This window comes from Akebia trifoliata, chromosome 8 (assembly GCF_017979445.1).
Source record: "Akebia trifoliata isolate Shusen 1 chromosome 8, ASM1797944v1, whole genome shotgun sequence".
Taxonomy (NCBI): Eukaryota; Viridiplantae; Streptophyta; class Magnoliopsida; order Ranunculales; family Lardizabalaceae; genus Akebia; species Akebia trifoliata.
This window is the reverse complement of record NC_141382.1, coordinates 11,660,498-11,675,535: the sequence shown is the minus strand read 5'-3', so window position 1 is coordinate 11,675,535 and position 15,038 is coordinate 11,660,498. Positions and strand designations below refer to the sequence as shown.

Genomic DNA, 15,038 nt, shown 5'->3' with positions numbered 1-15,038 from the left:
AAATTACAACACGGCCTCGACAAAGAAGAAGATAAGATATGTGTCTTGAGAAGGGACAATGAAGAGATGAGGCAATAGTTGGTTGAAGGACTAAAACAATGAATGTAACGAAAACCATAGGAGAAACAGGGGATGAGAGTTCGAACCCCAAGAGGTGAGAAAAGGAGGTTTATGGTATTAACCGGCAACCTCTTCCAACGATGTTTCTCCGAAAAATAGAGAAGATGTTGCAAAAGGAGGCCAGACCAGGTGTTTGGCTCAGTCAGCCGTAAGGGATATATGAGCATCGCTGTTCTCAAAAGAAATTATTTGAGCTGACCTACCTAAGAAGTTTCACTCATCGAAGTACGACCCCTTCAATGGGACATGAGACCTAGTGGAACACATCATGCATTACAAGAACCAGGTGATCTTATACCAAGGAGACGTCACTTTAATGTGTAAAATGTTCACGTCCACATTGAGGTCGGTTGTAATCTCTTGGTTCCAAAGGTTGAATACAAAGTCGGTGATGAGCTTTGTAGGGCTAGAAGAGTTATTTGTAGCTCAGTATATCCACAATGGAAGAAAAAAAAGTGAAAGTTAATGTTCTGTTTAACTTGAGGCAAGAAGAATGAGAGAGCATTCGGGCATTCACTGCTTGATTTTGCATGCAAGTGGAAAACCTAGGCGATGAACTAGTGGCATAAGCTTATGTGAACACTATCATCCCAAGGATAAGGTTACACGAATAATTAATTATCGAGCAACCTGAGAGAGTGGAAGATATATACGTATCAGAAAGAAAATTCAACAACTTAGAGGATGTTTTTAAAACTCGGAAATAAAAAAAACTTTAAAAATTCTTTATGTAAAATATCGGGACAAAATCATCTTTTTTGAAGTTTTTTCGTTTGACAATAACTTGACTTTTCAAACTCCGAAAGTGACAATTGAATACTCCATTTCTATAATCTTTCGTTACGGACCTAATGGTACAAGAAGATTTTACAAATTCTTTCTCTAACAAAAATTCACTTTTTCAACCCGGTTTGAACCGAAAATCGAAGTTATCTCTATTTTTTACGATAATTCGACTTTTCGGACTTTGAAACTGATGAGTAAATACTCATTTTTCTATAATTTTTTTTGTTACGGATCTAATGGAGCGATTGGATCTCCAAATTATTGCTCTAGCAAATTTTTTTATTTTTTTAGCTTCATCCGACTCAAAAATTGAGGATTTTACAATTTTTTCATTCGGACTTGTATTTTAAGCGTTCTTATAGGCTAAAGTACGTTTTTCGACTATTTTGAATCCAATGGCAAAGTTAGATTTTATTAAAAACGATCAATTTTTTCTTCTTTTTTTAAGTTTTACTCTAAGTCTCACTTTCAAAATTTTCTCAAAATTCTACTATTTATTTTTTCTCAAGATATGAATAAAAAACAAGGGGTATTACACTATTGCTTCTATTCCCACTCTCTCTTCTGTCAACAAATTTAATTGTATCCTGAGTGTCCTTTACGACATCAATAACTTTGTGATCATTCCCTTTTTCATAGCACTTGAAATTATTGCTACCTTCAACATCTTCTAGATCAGAGGTATTCTCTTTCTCTTTGGCCCTGTTACCTTGCAGCCTCGAGGGAACCTTTTCAATGTAGGTGCCCTAGTAAGGGTTAGAAGGCTTTGATAGTTTATTTTATCAAAATTTATCAAATTTTGTCCATTACATGGTGGTGGCATTGTATCATGTTTTTGACGTGCCTAGATGAATTCCTTACTTGAATTATGGCACTCAAATAAAAAATAAAATAAAGTCTAAGAAGCTGAACAGTCGCCGATTTGAAAAACCGCTGGACTGTTCAATGTGTTACTGTAATTTTTCAAAAGTTAGTATTTTTTTTAATAATTAATTAACAAATCAACCCTATTTTAGTAATTATCCGAATAAAATAATCTCCATTTTCCAAAGTGGTTTCTCCGTGCCCTAGGGTTTTTATTGCTTAATTGTTCACTCGATTTATCCCTCTACATCGCAGAATTCTCACAATTATACAAAGAATCAATCTCCAGATTACGAACTTTGAAGATCTTTTATTGGTTGATCTGATTGTTTATCCAATTGGATTCTAGTAAAATTAATCAAATTCTGGTTGTTTTGATTCGTATCAGAGTAAGATTATCGTTGGAACCATGTTTCTTGTCGATTGGTTTTATGGCGTTCTTGCATCGCTTGGTCTTTGGCAGAAAGAGGCCAAGATCTTGTTTTTAGGCCTCGATAATGCTGGAAAGACGACTTTGCTTCACATGTTAAAAGATGAGGTTCCGTTTGTTTCTTTGATTTTTAGTTCTATTTTTGTTGATTTTTTTGTTTTCGATTTTAAAGAATCTGTTTTGTTACCTTTTTTTAATTTTATTAATATAACTTTTTCTTTTTTAACATCTCGAATCATTTCAGAGATTAGTTCAACATCAACCTACACAGTATCCGACATCAGAGGAGTTGAGTATTGGACAAATCAAGTTCAAGGCATTTGATTTGGGAGGGCATCAAATTGCTCGTAGAGTCTGGAAGGATTACTATGCCAAGGTAAGATTTTTTCTAATTTTTTTAAAGATATTGTTATATTTTCTTCTGATTTTATGTGAATTTGCTACTATTTGTTTGTTGATTTGTAATACTAAGTTCGAAATGTTCTCAAGTGGCTGATGGATAATTTTTTGCACTTTGATCTCCATTCAGTGGATCCAAGTTGGTTGATATAATAGTGATTTTACTTTCTAGAAAGACACCACTTTATTAGTTCCTACTTGCAATCCTTGGAATTGATTTGCATTATAATCTGTAGAAACCACCATTATCATACATAACATAACACCAATAAAGGTGCTAGCTTGTTAAGTTTGTTAAAGTTCGTGAGTGTTGATACCACGGCCTGGACTGAAAACCACCTTCACCCACTAATTGCTAACCACTAACTCACTTGCTTATCCAAAATAAAAAAAATGTAACAGCCAATAGCAAAGAGTGAAGTTGTTACAAAAATCACACCCGTTTGAAACCATGAGGTTTTTTTTCCTTTATACCAATTATGCGTTCTTGATACTAGGTGATTGGGGTTTACTATGGTAGTTGAGATGAGTAAAAGAGAAAACAGAACAATTTCAAACCAAGCTTAAGCTTAGGATTTAAAAAAAAGAAGAAATCCTCTAGGTTAATTTGTTTCAAGATTTTAAATTGCGCTTGTCTGATTACGTTTTGACAAAACAGTTGTGTATCTGTGACTGCATTATGCATATGCTTTCTGCTGCCTAATATGTGAGGAATGATCGAGCATGCATAAAATCTCACATGTTTTAGGTTTTTTTAGGTGTTGCATGAAATTATTGTTAATGGGTCCAATCAGTTGTTCACCAACCTACTCATCCTAAAGACTGATCTGTTGGAGGGGGGGAGAACTATAAATATAAGGTCATAGGGCTTTAATTGGGGTATGACACACCCGAGAGTGGAGGAAAATATACACTCAACATTCTCTCTTACCCATAAGGGTGGAAAGAATCAAATCGGTGGCCTATATGAACCTAGTGCTCTGATACCATGTTAACCAACCAACCACTCCAAAAGACTGATTTGTTGGAGAGGGGTAGAACTATGAATGCAAGAGGGCCACGGGGCTTAACTGGGGTGTGACACACCCGAGAGTGGAGGAAAATATACACTCAATAGACATTTCATCGTCATCCACACCTTATCTCAAATTAAATTGTTACCTTTGTACTCTTCAATTCATATTGCTTGAGTGGTCCCACCTCATTCATTTGCATACGGTCATTGTTGTCCCTCTTTGCTAGCCATCCTTCTATATTTCTTATGCCATAAATTAAGCCAAAGTTTGTTGGTACCAACTAGTTTCCTTATTGTACCTTGTACATAGTTATAGTTTAGTGGACGTGCTTCATTGAATTTGGTGTTGCAAGCCTATTTTTCCCCTTTTGTGGATGTGTAATGCACACCTGGACGACGAGCTCAATACATATCTAATGACTCAACTCTGGCTGCCTATTTGATGCAGGAAAACCTAAATTTGTTTGATTCTAAGGTTCTACTTTGGGAAGGGTGATGGAAAAGTTAATTAAGTGGTGATGAAGGTCAAAGAAAAATTATTGAAAGATTTTTTTTTTTAAAGGGTTTCCAAAATTGCAATTGGCTATATGTTGAAACGTAAATCACAAAGTATTCCGATTACAGGGTATTTGGTTGGGGGTTGGATAAGCGTTAAGAGTAGAAGAAAATGGGTTCCAAGAATTCAAGAATCAAAAAGAAAATTAAAATAAGATTAGAAGAGAAACAAAAGGGACAGAAGAATAGTATTTTGGAATCACACCAAGATGGATGTGGTCTCCAATCACTAATAGAGCTACAAAATTTCTTTTTTTTTTATTCCATAATTTTTTAAAACTCAATTACAATAGTCATATATATAGGTTAGACTAAAAATCCTATCATAGAATTATATAAAAATTGACTCTTTTCACCTTGGGAAGTCAATCCCGTATAAGATTAACATCCCATCGGTATTTTGACCATAACTTTCTCAAAACTCATTGGAATTGTGAAATCTTGGATTCGTTGGATAGGTAATTGAATTACATATCAAATGACATAAAAATTGACCCATATTACGACAAATTTTGACCCCTCAAAATAAGACCTAAATAAAAATAACGTGAATAGTACTTAAACTAATATATGACCTCTAAAGTAACTAAATGACATCTAAAAATAAAATAATCTCATCTAAAACTAATCCCAATAAATTAGAAGGGATAAAAAAAAATTAACTCTTAGATCCAAACAAGCTACAACCTCAATAATTTGAAAATTCCAATGGAACCCATGACCATTGGCTCGATTTGTGTCCTGCATCACTATTCTTATATTAGGTGTCGTTACTTAGGTAAGGAATTCGTAGAAGGGAAAAGGGAAAAATTGTTGCTTATCCTTGATTTTGTGTCTCCATAATCCCAGACAAACTTCTCTTACATTTGTCTGATTCATAACAGGCCAATACTAATGATGGAAGTTTCGCTGATAGCACATTCTTATTTTTCAGGAGGTGTTCTAATAGTAGCTTGCCACACATAGTGAGAATGCTCATTGATTAAGTACTGACATTGTTTGGTATTAGAAGTTTTTTAAATAGAAGTAATAAAAATTTATTAAAATAAATAAATTGGTAAGTATAATTAGTGTTTTCAAATGCTAAGTTATTCAATGAGACGTTGGTCTGGCCAGCATGTCTAGGTGTAAGCCTTTCACATGCATGGAATACTTAAAATAAATAATCTAAAGACAAGTAATTTAAAAGAAATGGAAAAAATATTTAAAAGATTGGAAAATATTAAGAACTTTCTTATTTTTTCACATTCCAACTCCAAATCACAACATAAATAAAAATGAGGCTTATGCCTTGGACCACAGTGTGCTGAATCAGTTATGCCTCTTCTGAATACCCCTTTTGGATGCTTCCTGGTTTGAGGAGAACACCTCCTGGTTTGAGTACACCTCTTATGATCCTGCAACATTCCCCTTGATTGTTTTTAGTGCACCCTTCCTTGAGGCATCTGCCTCACACACCTTTAAAAACTTAACAAGGTACTGCTGGTGCTTACACTGCACTTGTTCTTTGGTTCTTTTTGTTTTTGTGGAGATTTTATCTGGTCTTTCTTCTCAAAGTTGATGGTGTTCTGAGCAATTAGAACTCAGTGATCCATTTTCCCTTTTTTTTTTTTTGGGGGGGGGGGGGGACAGGTGGATGCCGTGGTGTACTTAGTGGATGCATATGACAAGGAGAGATTTGCAGAGTCCAAGAAGGAGCTGGATGCTCTACTCTCGGATGAGTCCCTCACCAATGTTCCGTTCCTTGTGTTGGGAAACAAGATTGACATCCCATATGCAGCCTCTGAGGATGAGCTGCGGTACCATTTGGGACTGACCAACTTCACCACAGGCAAGGGAAAGGTAAATCTAACGGATTCCAATGTCCGGCCCCTCGAGGTCTTCATGTGCAGCATCGTTCGCAAGATGGGGTATGGTGATGGCTTTAAGTGGGTCTCACAGTACATCAAATAGGGTATATGTTAAGGGTGGGTGGGCACTCGTCATTATGCAGTCTATCACTCTACACTTTGTTGATAAAAGTGATGTTTGTTTTGAATGGTGTTCCAATACCAACAACAATGAAGTATTTTCGTTCAAGTTTTACCATGTAATTGAAATTTAGTAATGTTAAAACAGGGTTCCCCACTGGATCTGGTCAGGTAGCTTTCTTTTGGTTTCTTTTTTAGCTGCTATGTTAATTCTATAGATTATGGTTCTTGTAAAAACATTTTTTTATTCCTTTGTGGGTTTCCTTAATCTTGGTAGTGCTATCGACTATAAAATTTGTTACTAATGGGAAAGTTAATGTTGGTGGCCAAGGAATTTGAATAACTAAGTCTAATTGAGATGTAGTCAGGTGACCCACCCACCATTTGAGAGGAGAGGTCGTGAAGTAGGTACTTCACATGGAAGAAACTCTGACAGGTAAGAAGGGACCTACATGTCATTAGAAGTGTGAATTTACATTTTTTTCGTTGGAGTACTTCTATTACACACCAACTTTTACTTATAACACACCAATTGATAAAATTATACTAACACAATCCAAATAAGAATGATGCAACACCAATTCACTCCATCTCCTAGAGTCTTTCTTCCTTTCCTAGAAGTAAATACAGAGAGAAAAGGTGAGGGAGAGGGATAGGCTAGAATTTTGATTCTTTTGTTCTTCAATAATTCTTTTGCTGGGGAGCTGAAATAGATTTTCTTTGAGAAAATTGCAGTAAAAGAATTTTAAAGAGAAGATGACCGAGAAGCTCTAGAAATCAAAGAAGCAACCCACCTAATAGTCCCCTTCCCTCCTCTTTACTCTAGTCAAATCCCTAATACCAAAATTCAACCCCTCTGGAAGTGGAGGTCTTCAGTTTGAACCCTCCCTTTCGGGCCACCCTCGGGGCTTTTTACTAGGAAATTACCTGGTGTGTTTAGGGTGAGAGGATTGCACGTGCCCTAAGGATTAGTCAGGTGCTTTAAGAGACCTTAATACCTCAGTTCAAAAATAAAATAAAATAATAAATGACAAAGAACAAACAGTAGTTTCAATTAGATCTCATATTTGTACTACTTCAGGTCTCTTCTTTCAACAAGATTACACTGCTGAAACCTTTGTTAAGAGTACTTTTAATTCCCTTAAAAGTTTTTGTTTCTCTGCTATAAGAAAAAAAAAATGTAGATCATAATAGAATACTAATAGCTAGAAAAGATTTTCTTTTCATGGCTGTGGCATTTGAGGGTGGGTAGGTTCTACAGGAGACCACAAATTCCTATTGGTCCATGATTCCACATGTATTTAAGGCATTCCTAATTAACATGAATTTTTTTTTTGTAAATTGGGTATGTTTTCAATCTAAACATTTTGAGAACCATTCTCATTTCTCAAACAATGAAAATATAGAAATGGTTTTCGTCTAACAGTGTCTTTGATTTAAGCATTTGGGCAAATTTGAAGAATCAATCTCAGGTACATATATGTATATATAGGGTGGGGTTCCCTAGACACATAAAGCTACTCATAAAGCTACAACGTTTTTGTCTTATATGATTAAAAAGATTTAGAATGGGCTGATTTTTTGTGAGGATGATCTCTGTGGTGAAGGGATCATCTTTGCAAAAAATCATTCCATTCCAAAACTTCTAACCCCATCAAGAGTGATTGACAAACATTGGATGGTCTAAAATTTTTCAACTTGTAAACATGGGGCTAGAAATTTTATAATGGGCTGATTTTTGACAAGGATGATCTCACCATAGAGATCATCCTCATAAAAAATCAGCCCATTCAAAACATTTTTGCCCATATAAGACAAAACACGTTGTAGCTTTATGTGTATACGGATCTTAATCCATATATATATATATATATATATATATATATATATATATATATATAAGTCCTCAATTAATCTTTTCTATAAGAAATTTTTTGAATTAAATTAAAGATATATACTTGGTTACATTATGTAAGACTCAGAGGTTCAATTCCCATCTACATTTATGAATCATTAACCTTTCTTGCTTACCATAAACCTTTACTTCAATGAGCACGTTTCCATTTACTTGAGGGATTGGGTGATAAGATTTGTAATGTATATCTTTGAGAATGATATCACTCTGTAAAGAGCTAAATTCAATTTTCATAGTAAAGATAACTAATGCTGATGTGTTGTTGGAGTCTGAATGATTGAGACAAATCAAATGGTCACACACACCTCCCCTTTGGAAAGTCCTATGTGCAAGTGATTGAATCAAGGTCAACCGGACAGATTGATCCCAAGGAAGTAGGGGTTCCAAACACTTGACCTACCCTTCACAAGGAGTATGTCAAGCCTTGGCTTGCTTGCCACTAAGCCAAGCCCTTGGGGTTCAAGGTTTATGTTAATCAAACAAGGTTAATGATTTGTAAATGAAGACGGGATTTGAACCTGTCTTGTGGTATCAAAACTTACATAATGTTTCCAACATATTAATTTATATCTTGAACTCAAAATTTTATTTTATTATAGAAAAGAGATTGAGGACTTCTCATATACCATTGCTTGAGAATGGTTCTTCCAACCTTGCTGAGTTACCTAGATCAAAATCACATAAAATGATAAGGGCTAAAGGCACCCCAATTATTACCAAGGGTGCCCCCACACCATAGACAATTTTTTTTTGTCTTTTATGGGTTAAAAATTTCGGAATGGTTTGATGCTTGGTGAGGATGATCTCTATGGTGAAGAGATCATCTCACAAAAAATTAGCCCATTCCAAAACTTCTAACCCCATCAAAAGTGATTTACAAATAAAATGGACGATTTATGATTCTTCAACTTGTTTAGATGGGATTAAAAGTTTCGGAATGGCCTGATTTTTGGTGAGGATGATCTCCTCACCATAGAGACCATTCTCACCAAAAATCAGCTCATTCCAAACTTTCGACTCGTATAAGACAAAACAATTTGACTATAGTGTGGGGGTGCCCTTGGTAATAATTGGGTTGCCCATAACACTATCCAATGATTAATACACAAGATTTGTTACATGACACTATTTAAACCAATTGCCCAATTTGAGCTTCATTCATATAAATCTAAAAGATCTTTTAAAGACCAACAATAACTCTCTTGCAATCCTAAATTGTTCTTCAATCAACAAAATCCCCCAAAATAATATATATTTTTACTCAATAAAAACTTTAGAAATTAACATTCAAATAACCCCTGGGAAGAATATCAATTGAAACACATCTGAAACCAAATGAAAAAACAGAAAACATCAAATATAAAAATAAAATAAAATTGAGGCCTGATAAGAATCTACTCAGATCTCTTAAATCGGATCTTAATTACAACAATCAAAGAAACAAACTAGCATTTGAGAGGCTTTCCGAAAAAAGAGAGCATTTCTTGAATGATGGGTGAACATGAAGTTGTATGTATAAGAAAAATGGTGTTTTACCAAAACGTGCACCGAAAATTCAAAAATGAAACAAACAAACCAGCATCTGAGAGGTTTTCTGGAAAAAAAAGAAAAAGGCAAAGGTGTTTTACCAAAATGTGCACCAAAAATTTAAAAATTACCCAAATGATATACTATTCATTTTTATTTTGAAAATGGTAAATTTTAAAATGAACAGTCTTAATACCAAAAACATCATTTTATAAATCAGTATACATATATCCTGTTTAAGTAAACTATAGAGATATAACTGTTTTAGTTCAATGATGTTTCCTTCTAAGATTTAGTTTATTTCAATACTCGGTAACTTGTTAGGCAATTTTCGGTGTCAATGGAGATCTGAATACCGCAAATTTTATGGTTAAACAAAATATGCATGTTTAGGGTTTTGATATACAAGTTTGATTATAGATCTACAATACCTTGACTCTAACGGAAATTATGATTTAAAGGTTTTCAGATCTCCATCGGAGCTGAAAATTGACTATAAGGCCGCCACGTGCTGAAATAAACTAAATCTTGAAATGAAACATCATTATACTAAAATAGTTATATTTCTATTTGTTTACTTAAACGATGGACATGTATGTATTTGTACAAAAAGATGCTAAAAAAGCATTTTTGATATTAAAACATTGTTCATTTAAAAACATAACGTTTTAGTAAAATATTTTAATTTTAAAAATAGTAATTTATCATTTTCAAAATTAAAATGAAGAATGTGTCATTTTGGTGATATTTCAATTTTGTTGTACTGATTTGGTAATTTACTCTAAGGAATTGAAAATACTAGCCTCAACCCACTGTTGTTTAGACTCTAAATTAAACTGTTGGTTATGATGCTAGGATTCCCAAAAAGGTATCCCTAAGAAAATTGTACTAATCCCTAAAAATAAGTAGTGATCTCTGGTATAATTTCCAATTCAATGAGAGAATCTCCAATGAACCAATGAGACAATGACAGATCAACAATAACCCAGAATAAAGTTCATAACACGAATAGCATGGAATATATTCTCTTTTCTTGTCACAATTTCATTGGTTATTAAAATGAAGCATAAGAAGAGCATCCTTCATTGCTTGAAGTGGGGGCGGCCACACATTTTTTTTTCCATTCTACCATCTTTTCTCTCTTCCCTTCCTCCACCAACGACGGTTTTTTGTGGAATCTTCCCCGATGGAAACCAAATTTTGGTAACTTTCATTGGAAATCATCCATCTTTGGTGAGAAGATGAAGATTTTGAGTGGCTGTTTTGAAGGCCGTGGGAGATGTAACAATGTTGATGAAGATGGTGGTGAAGAGGCGAAGAGAGAAAATCTTTGAAAATGGTGAGTGCTTGTGTGATTGTGGGTGCCCCTGCAAAACTCAACAAGACGAAAGCAATATTATATGGGCGCCCTTGTGAAAAGGGGTCCCCGAGCTAAAAATATAGGTACCCATAACACGAGCCAAAGAAAAAATAATACATGAAGCACAAGTTTGCATGATAGTATGCTTGACCTTGTTTAGAGACCTGGAACTTGCTAGTTGTGTTATTCAATGTTATGCAAGGGTCCTTATCAAATTGAGCGATAAGGTTAATTGGTGTGAAGGAGAGGGTCCCAAACCCACCCCCTAATGGATTGAGAACAAAAGCATATCTAATTTTATATATGTGTAGCATAGCAAGAAGCCCAAATCCTTGATTTGGTCAGGAAATAGTGCAGCACTACTTTGGGCCCAGGAAAAGACTTCTTGCCTCATCATCCCATCCCTCCTGAGTCCCACACGCACGGCCTCCTAGAATTGTGTTAGATTCTAGTCTTCAATCCAATTCCTATGGAGCAAGAAAAGAGACGTAAGTGAACAGAACACAAGATTAATTAATAAAAAATGGAGCAAGAGATGCCCCTGTTCCATGTCACACCTCATGAACCTCTCTCTGGATATCGATGACTATGGAAGTTCATTGGGTACCATCAAAATAGTTTTCCTCTCTAATATCAGTATGAGGAAGTTGCCTTTGTAAGAGTGGTTCTCGATGCCTAAAGAGAGATGTTCTCGGTACCTGGTACCTGGAAAGAGAGTAGTTCAAAACGCCTTCGGAAGAGTAAGCAAGGTACGTAGGAGAACGCTTAGAAAGAGACATGCATCAATTCCTCAATTTTGGGGAGCTAGAGTTGTTGTATAGCTATTTTCCCTTAGGCCACTCTTTATCAATATAGAGGGACGAACTTCACTTTAGCTAGCCGAAGCCAGGTGCAGTTCCATCCAATTCCGTATTCTGCACTCCTTGCTGAGTAACTCCATTATCTAGGGGTGCCTATTGGATCAGGCCAAACCTTGAAAAAATTAAGTTGGTTTGGTTTTGATAGACAATATTTTCAATTCTGAGTAGAAAATTTGCATAACCAATTTATTTGGTTCAGTTCATGGTTCAGAGGTGTTATAGAACCGAACCAAAGTTTATTATACTAAATAATAAATATAATATATTTTGGATCAAAATCCCTTGATTTAGAGAATATTCAAAGAAGGAGATATGAAGCACGGGTACTCGTTGGTGGGGAGGGCATCTCTAGCATAGGTGGATCAGAAGGTTTTTGAGGTTCAGAAATGTTGGGTGAAAATAATCTAGCTACACGGATAGTGGAGAGAAGGGACAAGGGTGGCTCGGAGCTCGTGTTGTTTGATGAGGAACGCATGTGGTTGGCACAGACTCTGGTAGATGCAAAGAAATGGAGTTCATAAAATTTATTTTGGAAGAAATCGACAGTAATGGGGCGATCTAAGATGGCACGAGGTTACGAGAATGAATATGGATGATTTCTAAAAATATCTGAATTCTCAGGGCAAGGATGGTTCCCATCCTTAATGATCCCCGTAGGTAAGGATTGTATAGAGTGGGATGATCTTTCGGAGGCATTACGTAGAGGAGGTGCAGTTGATGCCTATTCTGGAAGGAAAAGGGCTGACGGTAGGACTGAGTTTGCAAATAATAAGAGTAACTTGCAGAAGTCACCAACATCAACCAATGAGGTTGGATACTCAGATAACTTCGGTGCTTGGAGGTGGGAGATTATTTGCGAAGTTGGAGATCAAAAGATTTGTTGGGAGGAGGTGGCAAGAGTTGTTAACTCAATGACCTCAAACCTTTTCAAGATTACTCTAAGGCCGTGTGGGTTCCAGTTAAGAATATTTCTGTGTCACGGTAAAAAAGACTTTGCTGTCTCTAGAAACTTATAACAACTAATAATTCAAGATGTTGTATTTGGTTTGAGAGCGTGATTTGCTAACTACAATAGTATCGTGAATCGGTGGGAGCAAGCGGGTACATGGGTTGACATTATCGGACTTCCTTTTCATAGATGGGAACCAAAGTCCTTCGATCTCATCGGTGGTTTGTTGGGTGGACTGTTGGAAGTAAAAGAGTCTACAAGGCTATTGGTGGATCTCACAACGGCAAGCATCAAAGTAAAGTGGAGGGCTTTAGATATCCCAAGTTGGGTTAAAATCCCAGCTAGAGGTGGTTGCATAGTGGTGGGCATTAGAGTTGCTGAAAATTGGGTTGATGGATCGGAGAAGATGAAGCCTGGAGTAAGCAATAGTGGTGTGGCATTATGACAACAGAATATGTCAGGTGCAATTAATGTTATTTCAAATTCTATTAAGGTAACAATGGGGCAAGAGGAGTTACATTCAGAGTTGGCACATCAAAATAAAGGAAAGGAGGGAGTAGTTGTCAGTCAGGAGATGTGTGAAATAAGCAAACAATTTGGTTGGGAGAAGGAATTGGTGGTGAACCCAAACGATGACACAGTCATGTGGCAGATTTGAATGAGACATACGCTCCAAATCATCATGCAGAGTTGGGTGATGATTCAGTAGTGCTTGCAGGGCCCAAGCCCATGAACGTTATTCAAATTGGGCCAAGATCCATGGCAGATTTGAATGGGACATACGCAACAAGCTCGCATGCAGGTTTGAGAGATGTATCGTTAAGGCCTGTAATGCCAGCAGGGGCCAAGCCAACGAACGATGATCTAATTGGGTTGAGTATCATGGCAGATATGAATGGGACTAGTGCTTCAAGTCGACACGCAGATTTGAGAGCTACTTTGCTAGGGCCCGTCATGCATGTAGGGGCCAAGCCCACTAACGTTGATCAGATTGGGCCGAGTCTCATGGACAACTGCTGTTCAGTTTCAGATTGGGCCGAGTCCACTAGAGCTATGCAACCCGACAGTGTGGTGTTTCCTTTAGAGGATCAAATTGGCCCATCAACTTTGACCAGTTCAGAATGTGAATTAGAGGCTGGAGATGTTGAGCTTAGTAGATCTCTAGAGCTCTTCGTGTCGAAGAATAGAAGCGTTTTGTTTTTTAGAGAGTGATCTTTTACAGGATATGCTTAAGACGGAGCTCGCTGTGATGGGTGGTTTGGATAAGGCTAAATCTAATGAAACTATCGCAGAAACAGTTTGCCCATTGTCTATATTGATAGTAGAGGGAGAATCGTTGATGGCCTTAGATGAAGAGCTACAATGTAATTAGACAATAGTAAATGGGTTACAGTTGATAGTATACGAGGTGTTGCCACAAGAGATGGATGACGGTATGAGGAGAGGGGTTTGTGCACCACGGATCAGGGTGGTTTATTAACGGACACAGTTGGCCCGTGGGACACAACCTTGACAGAACATGACTCACTGGTTGGTGAAGGTGGTCCTGGTAAGTCTCCTAAACTCACAATGACTAAGGATAAGGTTGTTGCATTCTTAGAGAAAGACTTGCTACAAGACATGCTCAATTCAGAAATACCCGGGATTGGTGAATCTGAGAAGATAGCAGAAAATAAAAAACAATGGTTAGGGTACGAGGTGATGCCACAAGTAGTGGACGACAACGTGAGATTGGGGGGATTGGGTGCCACAGGACAGGGCGGATTCCTACAGCTTCTTCAATCCATTGAAAGGTCGAATCGACGAAGGGACTGCTGGAGCAGTAGGGTGCCTATAGAAGGTGAAAACATTGCTATGCTTGCTAAGGAAGGTATGATGCAGGAGGATACAGTTACAGAAACCTGCCCCCTGGATATGACAGAGTTTGAGGAGAATTCGAGGAGTTGGGGCGGAGGGAGATCAAAAGTTTAGGTTGTGGAAGTTTTAGCAGACTGGATCGTTAATAATCTAAACGACATTAGTTGGTTTGTCGAGTTGGTGGCAGAAAAACAGATGGAAGGAGCTAGGATTTTGCTGGAATTGGCACTAAAGAAACGGGATGAGATTGGGGACAAGTACGATTCAATAATTAGAGAGGAAGAACCGTTAGACGAAGAACAAGTCAATATTCGGGATGAGGTAGAGTACATTCTCAGGGCAAGGGAAGATCAGGAAGAAATGAGACAGCAGGACTGTTTGGATAAAGGGAAAGAAACAGAAGTGGGTGATGATAGTAGAGTGAGGAAATT

At 36.8% G+C, this 15,038-nt stretch overlaps 1 protein-coding gene and 1 non-coding gene across 2 annotated transcripts; both read left to right on the top strand.

Annotated features, from left to right (window-relative positions):
• The first annotated feature begins 1,925 nt into the window (after nt 1–1,925).
• LOC147396114 (small COPII coat GTPase SAR1A-like) lies at nt 1,926–6,296 on the top strand. The gene is made up of 3 exons (XM_086450625.1): nt 1,926–2,308; nt 2,445–2,576; nt 5,802–6,296. Exons 1-3 carry the CDS (start codon nt 2,180–2,182, stop codon nt 6,120–6,122), a joined length of 582 nt encoding a protein of 193 aa, XP_086306751.1. The 5' UTR covers nt 1,926–2,179; the 3' UTR covers nt 6,123–6,296.
• On the top strand, nt 5,012–5,135 carry LOC147396115 (small nucleolar RNA snoR83). The gene has a single exon (XR_015181234.1). It is a non-coding gene; the product is annotated as a small nucleolar RNA snoR83 (small nucleolar RNA).
• Nucleotides 6,297–15,038: the final 8,742 nt, after the last annotated feature.